The 18,876-nt window shown below is 39.6% G+C and overlaps 1 protein-coding gene across 1 annotated transcript in view; it reads right to left on the bottom strand.

Annotated features, from left to right (window-relative positions):
* LOC128663454 (uncharacterized) overlaps positions 1-18,876 on the bottom strand; it is a 552,883-nt gene that overhangs the window by 279,718 nt on the left and 254,289 nt on the right. Inside the window, exon 4 of the mRNA XM_053717787.1 lies at positions 131-263. Within this exon, the coding sequence (XP_053573762.1) occupies positions 131-263 (133 nt within the window). The remainder of the gene's footprint in view (positions 1-130; positions 264-18,876) is intronic.

Genomic DNA, 18,876 nt, shown 5'->3' with positions numbered 1-18,876 from the left:
ATTTGAAGGTACATATTGTCCCACCTGTTGAAAACGTTTCTCCAAAGGAAAGATAACAAACTGTATGGATGTGAATGTGTTTTTTATTTACTTACAACTGTTTGTAATGCTTATATTTAAAATATATTACCTTCAATGTGGAGCTTTTTTATTATTTGCTTTATTTCTTTACTCATATGATTAGGATTGGTGCTAAAAGTTTTCTCTACTTGAGGGTTAAAATATTGTATCACGTCCTTTTTTGAAGCGTCATCATCTGAGTTCTGTGGTTAAAAAGAAAAAAAAAATGTAGAATCATGTTTTATTGATCTATAGATAATTAAACATACTGCTACAGTTTAAAAAGTTTGAAAACTTTCTTTTACGTAGGAAAAATTTCTTGAACTGCCTTGGTCTGTTGAACCTACTTGTAAAGTTGGGATTAGATCTTTAGTTGAGAGAATTAATTGAATAACTGATATAATTTTAGCCTTAAAGCATACAGGACTAGATTACAAGTGGGGGCGCATATTACAAGTTTAAAGTAAATGCATTTGCTTGAGTGCAATCGTGATTTTCGGGTTAGCCAGACTGAAGAACTTGCGTAAAGGGTAGGGCAAGAAAAAAAAGTTGCATTTATAAGTGTAAAGTACAGTTACACTCATATAAACACTTTATGATTAAAATTTAAAAAAATATTGAAAAAGTTCTAAGTGCTCAAAGATACAGTATATATGTTTGACAAAAAAAGGGCTTTTAGATATACAGTATCTCACAAAAGTGAGTACACCCCTCACATTTTTGTAAATATTTTATGATATCTTTTCATGTGACAACACTGAAGAAATGACACTTTGCTACAATGTAAAGTAGTGAGTGTACAGCCTGTATAACAGTGTAAATTTGCTGTCCCCTCAAAATAACAACACACAGCCATTATTGTCTAAACCGTGGCAACAAAAGTGAGTACACCCCTAAGTGCAAATGTCCAAATTGGGCCCAAAGTGTCAATATTTTGTGTGGCCACCTTTATTTTCCAGCACTGCCTTAACCCTCTTGGGCATGGTCTGAGCACTGACAGGCTGACCCCCCACCCCTTCAACCTCTGCAGCAATGCTGGCAGCACTCATACGTCTATTTCCCAAAGTCAACCTCTGGAAATGACACTGAGCACGTGCACTCAACTTCTTTGGTTGACCATGGTGAGGCCTGTTCTGAGTGGAACCTGTCCTGTGAAACTGCTGTATGGTCTTGCCCACCGTGCTGCAGCTCAGTTTCAGGTTCTTGGCAATCTTCTTATAGACTAGGCCATCTTTACGTAGAGCAACAATTCTTTTTTTTCAGATCCTCAGAGTTCTTTGCCATGAGGTGCCATGTTGAACTTCCAGTGACCAGTATGAGAGAGTGTGAGAGCGATAACACCAAATTTAACACACCTGCTCCCCATTCACACCTGAGACCTTGTAACACTAACGAGTCACATGAAACTGGGGAGGGAAAATGGCTAATTGCGTCCAATTTGGACATTTCCACTTAGGGGTGTACTCACTTTTGTCAGATACTGTATATAAATAATAAGACGTCTTAATATGTGTATGTGTATATATATATATATATATATATATATATATATATATATATATATACATATATATATTTATACATATACAGGGCATATGAATATACCGGTCCAGTCACCAAATGCGACCTAACATTTTAAGTGGGACACCAGTAGCAATAGATAAAAAAAAAGGTTCCACATTTGCAGACACAAATGAAAGGAGGGGAGAAAGGGGAGAGTATTTTTGTCAAAAGCATTTAAATAACCTCCCCTTATCTCCATGGCTCTTGGTTTCCTCCTTTTCCGTTGCTACTTCCCCTATGCTTGTGTGCACGGGAAGACACCCTGCTAGAGCGGTGAGTGTTTCTTCTCTGTGTGTTTGAATGAAGTATGGGTTAAAGTGACTATATTGTTATGGTAGGCAGTTTGCTCACGTACATTATGCTGAAGTACTCCAGGGTCCTCTGCACTACTTCAGCACAATGTACATGAGAAAGCTGCCGACCATAACAATAAAGTGCAGTGCACAATTTTCCCAGACGCCATTGATGCTCCAACAGTTGAGCTTGGCATTCCGGAGAGACCATTCCATCTCTATGCACCCAGACAAATTTGTTAGAGCGGCTCTTACAGTTGCTGTAGTAGTTGAAAGGCAGCCGGGTAGAAAGTGAAAAAAAAAATGTCTTTTAACATGCTTGTTATGTGACTGTTCAATGTCCAGCTAAATGCAGTACCGCTCACAGCGTTCTATAGCTTGAACGGTGGCAGCATTAAATATACTCAGTCAATCATAACACCCACATATGTTGAATTAAAAAAAAAAAAAAGCTAAATTATATCTTTATATTTTCCTTATGGGGGAAAACAGTTAAGACTGTACATACAATATTACAAAGATAATATCCCTGTTTTTTTCTACCAGGTGATAGAAAAATCTCTTCTAAAGTTAAAACCTTTTTGTTAATGCACAAGTCCCAAATATTAGGCAGCTTGCAGGGAATTCAAATTGGGACCTCTGTCTGCACTGGTTTGTGAGATTACAATAACACTATTTATTTTCCCTTTTTAAATAAGATATATACACACTACATGCAGACATGCATGGGCAACAAAAGTTTCTAGTGGGCTGGTAAATTTGTCATTTACTCGCCCGAAGGCTGAGAGGAGTTTTGGGTAATCATAGGCCCTGCATATATATATATATATATATATATATATATATATATATATATATATATATATATATATATATATATATATATATATATATATATATATATATATATGTGAGTGTGTGTGTGTACATATGTATTCATGTATATTTATATGTGTATAGATTTTATTTACACACATATATACACAATCACATTCCAGACACTTTCACTTGGGTTCAGGTCTGGAGATTGGGCTGGCCATGACAGGGTTTTGATCGGGTGGTCCTCCATCCACCACTTGATTGACCTGGCTGTGTGGCATAGAGAATTGTCCTGATGAAAGAACCAGAATCAAGCCATGTGCAAGGTTAGGTAAGGTGAGGATGAACAGCTGGGGCTCCATTACATATTGTGGTCGGCCGCAATTTTTACTCCCATAAGCTAACATAGAACCCCGTCGCAAATCGGTATCACATACTCAGCGCAAGGACTTACGCGTCGAAAATGGAGATATTTGACTCCATTTTCACCTCGTCACACATAGGCAGGTGCAGCAAGCCTTGCACTGAGTATGTGAGCACCATGACTCCCGTAACTGCCGGAAAATATTAACTAACACCTAACGCATGCTCAATATCTATTTACCTGTCAACCGCAATCCCCCACCGCAATAACTAAAAAAGTATATGGGTTAATAATCCGCCATTAACCCACATTGGAACTAATAATAAAATTATTAACCCCTAAACCGACAACCCCCCACAACGCAATAAGCCTAATTAAACTATTAACCTCTAATCCGCCATTCACCCACAACGCAATAAACCTAATAAAACTATTAACCCCTAATCCGCAAAACCCACACAATGCAACAATGCTAATAAATCTATTAACCCCTAAACTGCCAAACCCCACAACGCAAATAACTAATCACTAAGCCCCCTTACCTAACCCTGCCTAAATTAACCCCATTACATAAATTAAAATAATACTAAATTACAATTCAAATAAAAAAGTTTAAATTAAGCTAAAATTAATAATAATAAAAATAAATATTACCAAAAATAATAAACAAAATAATAAAAAAAAAAAAAATTATACCTAATCCCTATGAAATTAAAAAAGCCCTCCCAAAATACAAACACCCCTAATCTAATACTAAAATACCAATAGCCCTTAAAAGGGCCTTTTGTAGGGCAGTGCCCTAAGTTAAACAGATCTTTTCCTTAAAGAAATACTAAGTCCCCTCTCTAACAGTAAAACCCCCGCACCCACCAAAATAAAAAAAAACTAACACTAAAAAAAAAACTAAACAACCCATTGCCCCTAATGGGGCATTTGTATGGGCATTTGTATGGGCATTGCCCTTAAAAGGGCATTCAGCTCTTGTACTGACCTTAAAAGGGCTTTCAGCTCTTTTAAGATTGCCCAAAATCCCTAATCTAAAAAATAAAATGAAGACCGGCGACCGCGGAACTGAAGACCGGCGATCCTCTTCGTAGGATTGCCGCCGTACACTGAATAGTGAATGCAAGGTACGCGATTAAAAATGGAGTCCCTTGCATTCCTATTGGCTGATTTGATTCGTCAAATTCAAATCAGCCAGTAGGATGAGAGCTATTTAAATCCTATTGGCTGTTCATATCAGCTTTTTAGCTTTTTGGTTGTTACCTGTTCACCCTAAGTGTAACCATCTTATTGGTTGTTTGTTTTATGTGGATTTGTGTTTGCTGATGGGCTGTTGCATTTCCTGCTCCTATCTTGAAAAATTCAGCATGTTTGTTGAGTCGGTTGTTAAAGGGACAGGAAAGTCAAAATTAAACTTGCATGATTTAGATAGAGCATGTAATTTTAAGACACTTTTAAATTCACTTCTATTTTCAAATGTGCTTTGTTCTCTTGGTATCCCTTATTGAAAAAGAATACGCACACATCCTAAACTAGTGGGAGCTGCTGCTAATTGGTGCCTGCACACTTTTGTCTTTTGTGATTGGCAGACAAGATGTGTTCATCTTGCTGTCAGTAGTGCAATGTTGTTCCTTCAGCAAAGGATAACAAGCGAACAAAGCAAATTTGATAATGGAAGTACATTTTAAAGCTGTTTAAATTTGTATGTTCTATCCAAATCATGAAATAAAATGTTGGGGTTTCCTATCCCTTTAAGTGTAGTTCAGGTCTATCCTCCATGGTGCATTACCTCAATTACTTCTTGTTTTTGGGACCGGCGAGTTTGAAGGTGTGTTCAAGGCTGATCGGGATGTTTAATGAGGTTGCCTGTGATTTTCGTATTCCAGTGGCTGAAGATAAATTTGATTGGCCTGTTACTTAACAATTTGTTTGCATATTAAATTGGATAGAGTGGCGATGGGTGCCAACTCCCTTAGGACAAATTACAGGACCTGCAGGTGGTGATTGCTGAAGCTTTACATGTGTGGAAATTTAAGTGACTAATGCTTTATTTGCTCTTGGGCTAGCTGAATTTTGCATGCCGGATCATCCCTGTCGAATGTGTCTTTTGTTGGCGTTTGTCTTTGGCTACTGTATAAGTTTTTGTGCCACACAATCACATCAGTTTGTCCAGGGATTTGAAGGAGGACCTGTGAGTTTGTAGCACATTTCTTAAGGAGTTAAATCGATGGCTTATTATGCAGGAGATGGGATGGTCAGATGAGGACTTGTATCTTTTCACTGATGCCTCAAGTGCTCATGGGTTTGGAGCGTATTTACGAGGTAAGAGATGCGCATTGAGGCTTGGCCAATTAGTTGGATGGAAATGGGCTTGACCAGGAATTTGACCTTTTTTGAGCATTTCTGTTTGGCCGTGCTCTTAGGTTTTTGGCATTAAACCTGAGGAACATTTGTGTGTGGTTTCATTCTGACAATATGGGTGTGGTGTTGTCCATTATTAATTTGACGGCAAAGTCACCTCTGGTAGTGCTGCTTTAAAGGGTGTTTGTGGCCTAATGTGTCTTATAGAGCGATTAATATGCTTGAATATTACACTGAATATAACACTATTGCTGACCCTATGTCCCATTTTCAGAGGCAGCAGGTCCGACTGGAGGCTATGTACATGGAAACAAAGGGTGTGAACTGCTTCTTGGTTGCCAGTAGTTTTTGAGTTGGTATGGGAGCTGTTGCACCAGCCTTGTTGTGGGCTTGGGCCCGAGTATGGCAGCAGTGGGTAGTGTAGGTTGGTGACTGAAGGTGGTTTTAGTCTAGCAAGGTTTGTTTGCAGAATTTAGTGTTGTGGGTTCAGCAGAGAGATGATAGGCTTTCTGCTTCAGACATATGAAAGTTAAGGGCTATGGTCTTTTTATTTAGTTTGTTAGGCTTTGAGGACTTTACAAAGATTTTTATGGTCAGAATGGTGTTGAGAGGTTTGTGCAAGGGACAAGCATAGGATTTTGAGAAATGGCAGGAGAGCGGTTGCTTTCTTTCTTTTGCAGCAGCTGGAGTGGGTTCTCTGGAGTTTGTCTGTTTGGCTTTAAGGTAGCTTTATTCAGGGCTGCTTATGTGTTGGTATTTTACGGTGCCTTCCACATTTCTGAGCTTGTTGGACAGAACAGAAGGGTCCTGAGTGGGTTGTGGGTTCAAGATGTGCAGTTGCTAGTGGATATGGTTGAGATTTGGCATTGTTGGTCAAAGACAGACCAGTTGGGCAAGAGTTAGATCATACATTTGGCAGCTATTGGGGGACTTTGTTGTCCAGTTTCAGCAGTTTGGAATTATTTGAATTTAAGACCTGTGGGTCCTAGGGCATTGTTGGTCCATAGAAACGGTTCTATGTTATCAAAATTCCAGTTTATTTCCATTTGTAGTAAGGTTCTGTCTTCAATTGGGTTTGATGGGTGTGATTTTGTTTCAGATTCTTTCCGAATTGGGGCAGCAACAGAGGCCAATGGTCTGGCTTTAGGAGCACCAGTTATCAAGCAAATTGTCAGGAGGAGAAATGAGAGGTTTTGTGTATATGTTCTGCATAGTTTGGCTTGTGGGACATTTTTATGTTTACTGGGCAAGATGAGCTGCAGTGGTAAAGAAAGAGGTAATTTAACTTTGGTTTCAGAAGGAGAAAATTTATTTGAGATGCTTTGGGGTCAGGGCTATTAGATGTGATCATTTATTAAGTACAGTCGTCGAATATGCTAGGTTTTTCCCTCTTCTGCATATTTTGATAATTAATTCTGGTGGGAATGATTTGGATCTCAATTCCCAAAAGTAATTAGAGGATAGGATCAGGAGAGATATGGATCATCTGGATGAATCGTTTATGACATAGTGATTGTATGGTCTTCAATTGAGTGTAGGCATGTGTGGAGATCTGCTTGTAATGTTAGCAATTTGGAGGCTTCTAGACAGAAGATGAACAGCTTACTAGTCATATTCAAAGTTGGAAGATTTTGGTCTGAGGCGTGTGGAGTTTAAAAGGGGGTCAGGATTTGAGAGATGGGGTACACCTGAATGAGGTGGATTTGCATTTGTTTAATTTTATGTTAAAGGAAGGGGTTGAAAAGGCCTTATCTTTAGTGGTGGATGCTCATCCTGTGGTCAAGTAGGATGCTTGCCTTGGATATTAGTGGTTTATGACATTTCTAAGAATTTAGGTACCTCCTGTTGGGGGAGCAGAAGAGATCTGATTATGTGGGTGTGCCTGAAGGGTTGGGGAGGCACTTTGTAATGGTAAACAATGTTGATGGTTTTAAGGATTTTGTTATGGTTAAGTTAAATAAACAAGCTATGACCTTTTAATCCCATATTGAGCATCTGTGTTTTTATTTATTCGAAGAGGTTTAAGAGGGGTTATGTATGTAATGACTAAAACATTTGAGGTCAAGAAATAATCCTGTATGAAATCAGTTGAAGGAGAGGTTAGTTGACCTCACTTGGAAAGAATGAAGGGGTTATGCTTAGGGCAATAGGTTGAGCACTTTAAAAGGGGGTTTAAAAGGTGTGAGGCAGAAGTGCTAACCCACTTTGTAATCTAAAGCAGAACAAAGTGAGTAGTGCCCACCCAACCTCCCTATACCATGGTATTGTTTGTGTTTTTTGTTGCAGTTGTGGTGGGGTGCTTGCACTTGGTGTTAGTAGCTTACACCATTTCTGAGAATTTAGGTACCTCCTGTTAGGGGAGCAGTAGAGGTCTGATTATGTGGGTGTGCCTGGAGGTTTGAAGAGGCATGTTGTGGTGGTAAAACCGGTAAGCACTGTTGGTGCTTTTAAGAATTTTGTAATGGTTATTAAAGTTAAATAACCAAGCTGCGGTCTTTTCATCCAATATTGAGTATCTGTGTTTTTATTAATTTAAGAGGGGATATATAGGTAATGACTTGAGAATGTGGGGTCAATTAATAAAGCACTACATACACTGGGCTAGATTACGAGTGGCACGCTAACTGTTGCGTGCAAGCGTTATTGGTAAATGTGAATGCAAGAGTACAATCGTCATTTATGCTCATCAGTTTAGCGAGACTTTAGAGCTCTGGTTAAAGGGACAGTCAACACCAGAATTTTTATAGTTTAAAAAGATAGATAATCCCTTTATTACCCATTCCCCAGTTTTGCATAACCAACACAGTTATAATAATACAATACACATTTTACCTGTGTAATTACCTTGTATCTATGCCTCTGCAAACTGACCCCTTTTTTCAGTTCTTTTGACAGACTTGTATTTTAGTCAATCAGTGCTTACACCTAGGTAATTTCACTTGTGTGAGCTCTATGTTATCTATATGACACACATGAACTAACGCCCTCTAGTTGTGAAAAACTGTAAACATTCATTCAGATTAGAGGCGGCCTTCAAGTTCTTAGAAATTTGCATATGAGCATAGCTAGGTTTAGCTTTCAACTAAGAATACCAAGAGAACAAAGCAAAATTGGTGCTAAAAGTAAATTGGAAAGTTGTTTAAACTTACATGCCCTAGGGTGGGCGTTCCGTACACCAACCAAAATGACTGCTTTTTAATTATGGCTGAGACCTGGTCCTTTGATTAGCAATCTGTGTCCTATTCAACAGCAGTTTGGAAGAACAATACCAAAGGAACAGATTTGCATATTTCTCATCTAGAATCTCAGCCACGCAGACCAGATTAGATGTGGTACGCAGCGGAGGCCTACTAAATGGCCTGTCCCTCATCTACCCTCCCTAATTCCTGACAGATCAGGTCCAGCAGCTCTGCGAGCTGTCTCTAATTCCTAAAACTACAGTCACGGGAATTGCAAGTAGATAATAGCCCTTTGATACTTACCTCAACTTGAGTGATTTAGAATATTCTAGCCATGGAAGAATCATACCAAGCAATACAGACCTTGCTAGGAAACTTTGAAAGAGAGCTGTGCAACACTATAGTAGATGCAAATAAACCATTGATTCAGCGATCTCCTAACAGGGATATCTGTCACCAGATAATTAAGGGAGATGGCCCTTCGGTGGTGGCTTCATGCCGAGATGACCCAGAGATAGAGTGCACTGCTGAGATACAGCTCCCCAGCAGGTGTGAACCTTGGCCTCCATTGACTTACCTAGCTCCTGCTTATACACTATTGAGTCCTCCAGAACCCTCCGTGATCAGCAAGCAGAGGTATGGAGAGTCCGGTGATGAGTGCAGAACGGAGGTGATGTGGCACACTGAGAATCCTCTGTCGACCGACAATCTGAGTGCACCCGATGCAGACCTGTTGGAGTTCTGTTCACGGGGTGGTGCGGCCGGCCGCCCCGACTCTGACATAAGTAACACCTCCCTGTTACATTGCCCACTCCAACCGACATGGGCCCCAACATATGTCTCCTCATCTGGGGGACTCCTACCAGGGCCAATGACTGCACAAAAAAATGCAAGCTAGAGTGGCATCATCAGTAACCTGGCTCTGCAATCCGGAGATCTACTGCCATGACGGGACCTTATCCTGAGCCTTGTCCAAAGTGCTGGCAACTCCACTTAGCTCTACGGTATAAGGAACATGAAATCCATACTGCTGATGGTAAAAAGGACCATCCTCCTCGGGTCCAGGAGTCTTATAGTCGCCAGAAATGTGGTGAGACTCAGCGACCTCATCAATATGCCCCTAAGGATATCCACAGACTTTTTGAGCTTTGAGGGAAATTACTGATAGGCCGAAAATGTTTGTCAGACATTGCTATGATGCTCTCAGAGCTGTGATATATTCATGGTGGACATCGGATTCATAAAGACTTCACAAACTGATGTGGCTCTATAGCATGTTTGTTCGTCTTTTTTTCCTGGCGTTAGGCTGCTGAAGTTATTGTTATTGGACTGTTCAAGGCGTACATATATTTTTTAACATAATGACATATAACATAGAGAGTCATCTTTCTTTTCCTTTTATATATATATAGATCCAAGCTCTAGTATACTCCTAATGTTGGATATAGCGTTGTCTGTGAGAATATTTCGATCCTTCTAGCATTTCTTGGTAAACATACCTAATAATACCTGGGTTCTTTCTCCCCCCTGTGCCATATATATTTTCTGTTGACTCCTCTAGGTTCCACCATACTACTTGGAGTCCGTATATAACCTGGTTGGTAAGCTAATAAATGTAATCTCCTTATCAGCCTATGAGAATCGAAGATTACAATACAAGTAGCCCTGATGTATAACTTTGACAATATAGGCCAGCCGCAATAAGATATCTTTCACTAATGTACAGTACACCCATATCCAGTATTTAACTTTACAAACACTGCTTCTGGTGCCTCATAAGGGCAGGTTTTATTATTATTCCGTCTGATGTTGGCTACATTGCAGATAAAATCTCATGTCCATATGTTATTCCCCTATGCTCTCTTAAGTTAATTCTATAGAGGACAATTACTTTTGTACATTTACAAGTTGAGGTTTGTTTCTATATACTATACAATCTATATGTATATGTCATACTTGTAACTGATATGTTTCAACAACGTTTTTAAAGGTCCAAAAGTGACCATATATTATTGTAACCATCTTGTAATTCTTTATAATAGATATGTTGGAGGTCCAAAAGTGGCCTCACATGTGTTATGGAGGTGGGAAACTAAGGATTATAATATGATATTCTCTGTTTAAGTTTGCAGGTATTATGTAGCCTTTTGACTGTATCATTATATCCCACTTTATTTTGCTTTTACGATACCTATTTGCTGATATGTCAATTAACTGTCATGGAGCATATTACCTGTTTATTTATGTTGTCTCACAATGGGATTCTTGTATTTTTATCTTTTTTTTTTAATCCTCAATAAAAATATGAAAGTTTAAAAAAAATAAAAATGACATGCCCTATTTCAATCTTGAAAGTTTATTTTGGACTTGAATGTCCCTTTAATTGTTACGCTCTAATAAAAAGTGAAAAATAAAGTATAAAAAATACCCTTCAAAGTAAAGTTACAATAAAAATATCACTGATAAAAATTATTACAAAAAAATTGCATAAAAAAGTTATAAGGGCTCAAATATATGAGATCTCGGGTATTAGAATGAAACAAAAAGGATTGCAAAGGGCTTTAACATAGAGAAACATAACTAATGTATGTATATATGTGTGCACATATGTATTTATATGTGCATATATATATATATATATATATATATATATATATATATATATATATATATATATATATATATATATATACTGATGTATATACACATATAAACACATAAATTCCTATGTATACATTATATATATAATATGGAAAAAAGAGTGCACTCCCACTCAAACAACATCTACCAGGGTGCAGGCAAGTGTAATTATAAAATAAGAAAAGGCATGCATTCACTGGATTAGTGAAAAAGTGCTTTAATTAGCACATCAAAAAATGATTTTAGAGCGCAAGCAAAAACTTTTTACTTTCAACTTGTAATATGCACGCAAAAAGTCGACTTCTAGCGAATTTAATGAGCCAGTGGGAGCACAATCTACTGCCCCATTTATATTCTAACCCTTCATTGGTAAAGTCTTTCACTGAATAGAGTAAGGCAATACATTTACTGAATTTAAGAAAATTAGTGTGTTTTTAAATACCGTTTAATCCACTTGGCAAAGGAATTATATGATTATATTATTATACAGACAAGCATGTGCACAGTGCTTATAAACCAATTCCATTGCTCCAAGATCTGTATCAGAAAGGTGTAATACATTAATCCTGGAGCTAAAAAAGGCACTAGAATACAACTTATTTGATGCAACATAACATGAAAAACAAAATTTATGTAAGAACTTACCTGATAAATTAATTTCTTTCATATTGGCAAGAGTCCATGAGCTAGTGACGTATGGGATATACAATCCTACCAGGAGGGGCAAAGTTTCCCAAACCTTTAAATGCCTATAAATTCACCCCTCACCACACCCACAATTCAGTTTAATGAATAGCCAAGTAGTGGGGTGATAAAGAAAGGAGTAAAAAGCATCAACAAAGGAATTTGGAAATAATTGTGCTATATACAAAAAAATCATAACCACCATAAAAAGGGTGGGCCAATATGAAAGAAATGAATTTATCAGGTAAGTTCTTACATAAATGATGTTTTCTTTCATGTAATTGGAAAGAGTCCATGAGCTAGTGACGTATGGGATAGAAATACCCAAGATGTGGAACTCCACGCAAGAGTCACTAGAGAGGGAAGGATAAAAATAAAAACATGTGTATATATAGCCTTACAGCAAAGTAAGGGGGCGCTAGTGATAATATAGATAGTGATATTAATCTTTATACTCTTTAAAAAATGCAAATTGGTAATTGTGTATACAATACAAATAAAAAAAATAAAACAAAATAAAATAAAAATGAAATAAAATCCTCTCAAATGGGGGCGGAGTCAGGCCACGCTGGAAGATGGCCGCTAGTTAGAAGGGCTCCCATCCCCAGCGTCGACTAAGTGCCAATTCTGAGAGCAGGAATACCTCATTTCTTTCCCCACTACCTCCTATTAGTCCCCAACAATGCCAAGACCCAAGCGGTAACCCTTTAACAACCGCAAACTACCTATGAACTTATAGAGGAACGGGAGTCTACACGAGTGAGGAGGTGAGGGCCTGAAAAGCTTACACATCGGACGACTGGATCATAGAAACCAGTAAACACCCGCCACTCACTAAATCTAATTGCCGATATAGCCTGCGATCCCTCAGCTCACTCAGCAGCGCTCGGACGCACCCGGCTTACCCCGCATCATCACGCCAAAGCTGGGATTGCAGGTTAGAAAGGCACCGGCTGACGGACATACCACGTGGGTACAAGAGGAATTTCTTAGGCATCATCAGCCGACTCACCGGCTTCACATTCAGGTACTTGCTACGTCTGTTTATAGACATATATAGCCTATGCTCCTGCATATAATCTTCCTTGGCTTCCCCTTTTAAAAATATGCACCATTTTTGATAAGCTGCCAGACTGGGAAATACTGAGGCAGCAGTGCACAGCACCCCTCCGTTTAGTAACTCACTACCTCAGTCACTGACTACAGTAAAAACACTCCGTTTAAAAGGTAGCAGAAAAGACAGAAGAGAGGTGAATTCTATCAGCCAAAAAAAAAACAAAGCTGACAAGAAATAGAGTGTTTAAGATAGTGAAAGGGACAAGACAAGACTGCTAGCTCACAATAGCTTGCACTGACTTATCAATTAGAAGCACTTTACAGGGTGATTTCATTACAAGTTGATAGGGAAAGAAACACACTCCAATTGGATATTGCTTTTATTCTCACTCCACTGTGGTCATATTCCTATAATAAACTTATAGGGGATGCCTTGCAAGAGACAAAACAAGAGCGAAAAAGCATTAACCTCAAAGACACTAAACCAGTTTCTTAAACCTCGTGAAACACCAGACACAGTGGTTATTGCAGATCCTATTACTACTCATCCAGAAATGTCTACTACAGTTCAAACCAAAGACCCCATTACAAACCCCTTTGTTACCAAGAATGATATCATGCACCTATCATCAAAAGATGATATCAAGGTAGTGCTACACGAAATGAGAACATTATTTGGGGACCTTAAGAAAGATTTGGGAGTGATGGACAAGAGAGTTTCTTCCCTTGAAGCAAATCAAAAAACCATTCAAGCAGCGATCCAATCCAGTTCCTCTACCACTCAAAACCAAGAAAGAAAGATACAAGAGCTGTCTGATAAAATGGAGGATCTGGAAAATTGGTGCCGCCGAAACAACCTAAGAGTTAGAGGTGTTTCCGAAACTATACACCCCCCTGCAATCAAAGGGTACCTCCAAGCCCTCTTTAGGGTGATAAAAGATAGCCCGACAGCGGAGGAAATTCAAATAGAAAGAGCCCACAGAGCTCTAAGAGCCAAACCGCCTCCTAAGGCTCCTCCACGTGACATAATTGTCAAATTTCTCAGATTTAAAGATAGAGAAGATCTTTTACGCTGTGCAAGAGAAAAGAATACCATACTACATGCGGGAGAAGAAATCCAATTATTTTCAGATTTATCTCCTATCACCTTACAGAAGAGGAAAGACCTCTCCCACATCACATCTAATCTGAAAATCAACAGAGTGCAATATAGATGGGGATTCCCAGTCTCCCTAATTGCAACACACAATAACAAGTCAGCAGTTTTCCGACCGGGCTCGGATCCTAACATCTTCTTCAAAGAACTCTCCTTACAGTGGACAGAAGGCAACACCTCCTCCTCTCAGGACCATTCAGTGGGGACACACAGCAGAGGGGCTCCTCTGCCTGGCGTTACTCAACCCTGATCAACCCTCCTCCTCGTCTTTCCATCATTTCCCCTTTTTGGGAGGAACTTTTTTCTCTAATGACCTGGTTCACCATTGAACCTCATTCAGCCACATCCTGGACTCACAAGTCTACAGTATCATGAGACCAGATATTAGGTGCTCAGTTTGGTCCCAACTAGAGACTGCTGGACCCTATCCACACAAAAGATGTATCCTTTAATAACGTTTATACCCTGTTACTCACTAAGGTTTATTATTGTTTAAATTGTGTTTGACAATAGTTGTGTTAATTTTATGTACTAATCAGTTTGGAATGTTGAATCTGCTACCGGACTTCATACATCATATCCTTCTTCTGAACTGTAATTGTATAGTTCTCACATCAGATGAACCCTGAACTTATATTGGTGATAGTCGATTATAGATGTATAAAACCAGTGGTTATAACAAATCGTTATGTGCTATATATATGTGCTTTCTTACAGGTCTATCATTAGCCCTTAAAATGTGATCATATGTATTATAAAGGTCCAAAGAGATACTTTCCTGTTTTTTCTCTGTGAATAATCTACATATGTCATTTTGAGTTTCAAGTCTCATATCTACATATAGTATCTATCAGGATGATCTCCTCTCTCCAGAACCCCCCGTCCTTCCCTCCCACCTCTCCCCCTTAGCCTCCTACCCCTCCCTTAAACCCCCATCTTTTACCTCTACCTCCCCTCTCCTCTCCTCCCCTCCCCTCCCCTTCCCCCTCCTGCTCTCGGAAGAAATATTGATCTGTTTTATAATAAAAACATTATATGTCGTTGCTGGGGATACTTCCCCTAATTGAATTTCTTCTCACGACCAGTTTATCTCTTAGATATATTTGTTCGAAGAATAACGCCCCTTTTCTACTCTAATTCTCTTTTCAGCCCTCATTCCCAGAGTTCTCTCTGCCCTTTACTAATCTCACTCTTCTTTTTCCCCCTTTTCTTTTCTTTTTTTTTTTTTTTTTTTTTTTTTTTCTTCCCCTTTTCCCTCCCTGACTCCCCCCACCTACAACCATCGAGATGTCGGCGAGGTGCAGTAGATTTCAGGAACACTCATTTAGATTAACTTCAATTAATGCAAAGGGACTCAACAGTCTGGGCAAACGATCTATAGCGCTCAAAGAATTGAGCAAACTTAACAGCCAGATCCGGATGATTCAGGAAACTCACTTTCGAAAAGGTAAGGAGCCCAGATGGATTCCTCAATCCTATCCATTGACATGCTTTGCCTCAGGAACATGCAAGAAGGGGGGGGGGGTGGGTATATTAATTCATAAGTCACTACCACTCCAAATCTCACTTACACTCAAAGATCCAGAAGGTAGATATGCTTTAATAGTTGGCACACTTTTCGGACAACACATTACACTTCTCAATATCTATGCACCAAACCAAAACCAGGGTATCTTCTTCAAAAAAATTGCAAATTTGCTTCTTGACCACTCTAAAGGAGTGATACTCCTGGCTGGAGATTTTAATGTCTCACTTGATCCACTGTTGGATGCCTCCCGGGGTGTCACCAATGTTCCCAAAGCCACCCTTAAATCAGTCAGAAACTCCTTGACTGCAGTGTCACTCCACGATACTTGGAGAACATTGAACCCCAATGCGAAAGACTACACCTTCTACTCTTCCCCCCATGACTGCTACACGCGAATTGACTACATATTTTCAGACTCTACTGGCCTCTCTCTCATAGACCGATGCGATATAGGAAACATTACATGATCACCTGCTCTATCATTTGGCCAGATCTCCCCATAGTGTCTAGAACATGGAGACTAGACGATACACTTCTCGACAATCCCCAAATAATAGAAGAATTAGGAAAGGGTCTAACTGAATATTTCTCCCTTAACGAAAATACCACCTCCTCATCTATTATAGAATGGGAAGCCCATAAATCGGTAATACGGGGGACACTAATTAAACTTAAGGCAAAACTAAATAAACAATCTAGAGAACTATATTCAAATCTACTAACAAGAATCGCTACTTTAGAAACACAACATAAAACAAACCTCAATGACTGTATAGTCAGACAGAACCTCATCCAAGCTAGATCTGAACTTAAGCAATACTTAACCAAGACATACCAACGTAACGCTCTTCATCTTAGGCAATATTATTATGAGGGGGGTAACAAACCTGGTAAGATCTTAGCGAGGAGCCTTCGTAGAAAACATTTCTCAGCATACACCCACTCCCTTCAAACGAAAGATGGACAAACGGTTCATGACAGCAAACTAATAGCCTCCACTTTCAGAGAGTATTATAACACTCTGTACAACATAGACATTCCTGAAACACCTCACTGCCCCTCAAACACACCGCCCCAAATGAGAAATACCACTGAAGACTACCTTAAAGACATTAATCTTCCCACTCTCAATGATGAAGCTAAAAAGTACCTTGATTCCCACATTACCATGGAGGAGATACTTCAGGCAATAAAAGATACCCCTTCTGGAAAGAGTCCAGGCCCAGATGGATTCTCCTCCAGATATTACAAAAAATTCAAAGACCTCCTTTCTCCCCCCCTTCTTAAAATCTTTAATGAACTAAGGAATAAGCCCTCCCTGTCCAGGTCACTCCTAGAAGCCCATATTTCAGTCATCCCCAAACCTGGGAAATCACCTACCAAACCCGAGAATTACCGACCTATCTCCCTTATAAATAATGATATGAAACTGCTGGCCAAGATTCTGGCCAACAGATTAAATAAGTTTCTTCCCAAACTCATCGATAAAGATCAAGTGGGTTTCGTACCCAGACGCGAAGCTAGGGATAACACTATCAAAATCCTTCAATTAATTGATCATGCAAAGATCACAAACACCCCAATGGTCTTACTGGCAACAGACGCGGAAAAGGCCTTTGACAGGGTTAGTTGGGCCTTCCTGCGAAGTGCAATGTTGGCGATGGGGATCCCAGAACAGTTCCTAAATATGACTATGGCCCTGTATTCTTTCCCGAACGCTAGAATCAGAATCAATGGCACCCTCTCCGACTTCTTTACTATCAGCAATGGAACCAGGCAAGGTTGCCCCTTGTCTCCACTGCTTTTTGTTATATCCATGGAGGTACTTGCGCAAAAAATATGTAACAATAAAAAAATTAAGGGAATAACGGTAGGGGGTGAGGAGTACAAGCAAGCCCTATTTGCAGATGATGCCCTGTTCTCCCTATCGGAAGCTGAAAACTCCGTACCAGAACTTCTAGCTGAATTAGAGCGTTATGGCAAGGTTTCAAATTTTAAATTAAACATCACCAAGTCAGAACTCATGAACATAAATACTCCCTCTGAGACTATACAACGCTTAAACCATTCTTACACAATCCCCATCGCGCAGAAAAAATTGAAATACCTAGGTATCTATCTGACCCTCTGTCCGCAAGACTTGTTCAGATACAATTATAATACGCTAAAAGATGAAATAACAAGAGACCTATCGGTCTGGAAAAACAAACACATCTCATGGCTTGGCAGAGTAGGGGTCTTAAAGATAAATATACTCCCGAGGATCTTGTACCTACTGCAGACACTACCTATCTCTCTCCCAACAGGGTACATCAAACACCTCCAGGGAATCTTTACACAATATATCTGGGGGGGGTCTAGGCCGAGACTACCCAAAAAAACCATGTATTTGCCAAGGGATCGGGGGGAATGGGAGTCCCAAACCTAATGGCTTACAAACAAGCTATAACCCTACAGCATGTTGCCGAGTGGTCACACAACACATGTGATAAATCTTGGATACAGATGGACAGGCAAATTTTTAAATTGAATAATATCGCTTCTCTGGCCTGGACCATACCCCAAAAGAGACCTAAAACACTACAGCAATATCATATTGCAGCGGACATACTGTCTGACTGGGATAGGATATTGACCTCTACCACTCATATCTCGTCAATCCCTTCACCACTATCCCCACTCACTGAACATATAGACCTCCCCTTCAGGTACCGGAATGCACATATCACGCAACCATATAACCTTAGAGTGGGTTCTATCCAATTTGCTACAGAAAATGGCCTCTTCAAGACACAGACTGCACTGGCGGAAGTCCATGGGGAGATTTTCTCCTCTTGGATGCACTACCATCAACTTAGACACTTTATCTCTCACCATAAACAAAGGGAGGAATTCGGCAGAGCCACCACAATCTTTGAAAAACTATGCATTCAACTGACTCCCCCGAGGCATCTAATCTCAAAGCTCTACAAAACACTAAACAGTCCAGACACCTTAGCCCTTCCATCATACACATACTCCTGGAGCCGGGAACTTGGCCAGGACATTGATACAGAGACATGGTCTAGAGCCTTTTGTTTGACCAAAAGGGCCTCGGCGTCAGCCACAGTACAGGAGATTCACCTGAAACTTTCCTGCCGTTGATATCTGACCCCCTCCCGCCTTCGTAA

The sequence above is a fragment of the Bombina bombina genome, chromosome 6 (genome assembly GCF_027579735.1).
Source record: "Bombina bombina isolate aBomBom1 chromosome 6, aBomBom1.pri, whole genome shotgun sequence".
Classification (NCBI taxonomy): domain Eukaryota; kingdom Metazoa; phylum Chordata; class Amphibia; order Anura; family Bombinatoridae; genus Bombina; species Bombina bombina.
The sequence above is the reverse complement of the archived record's forward strand: the minus strand, read 5'-3'. Positions and strand labels throughout refer to the sequence as shown.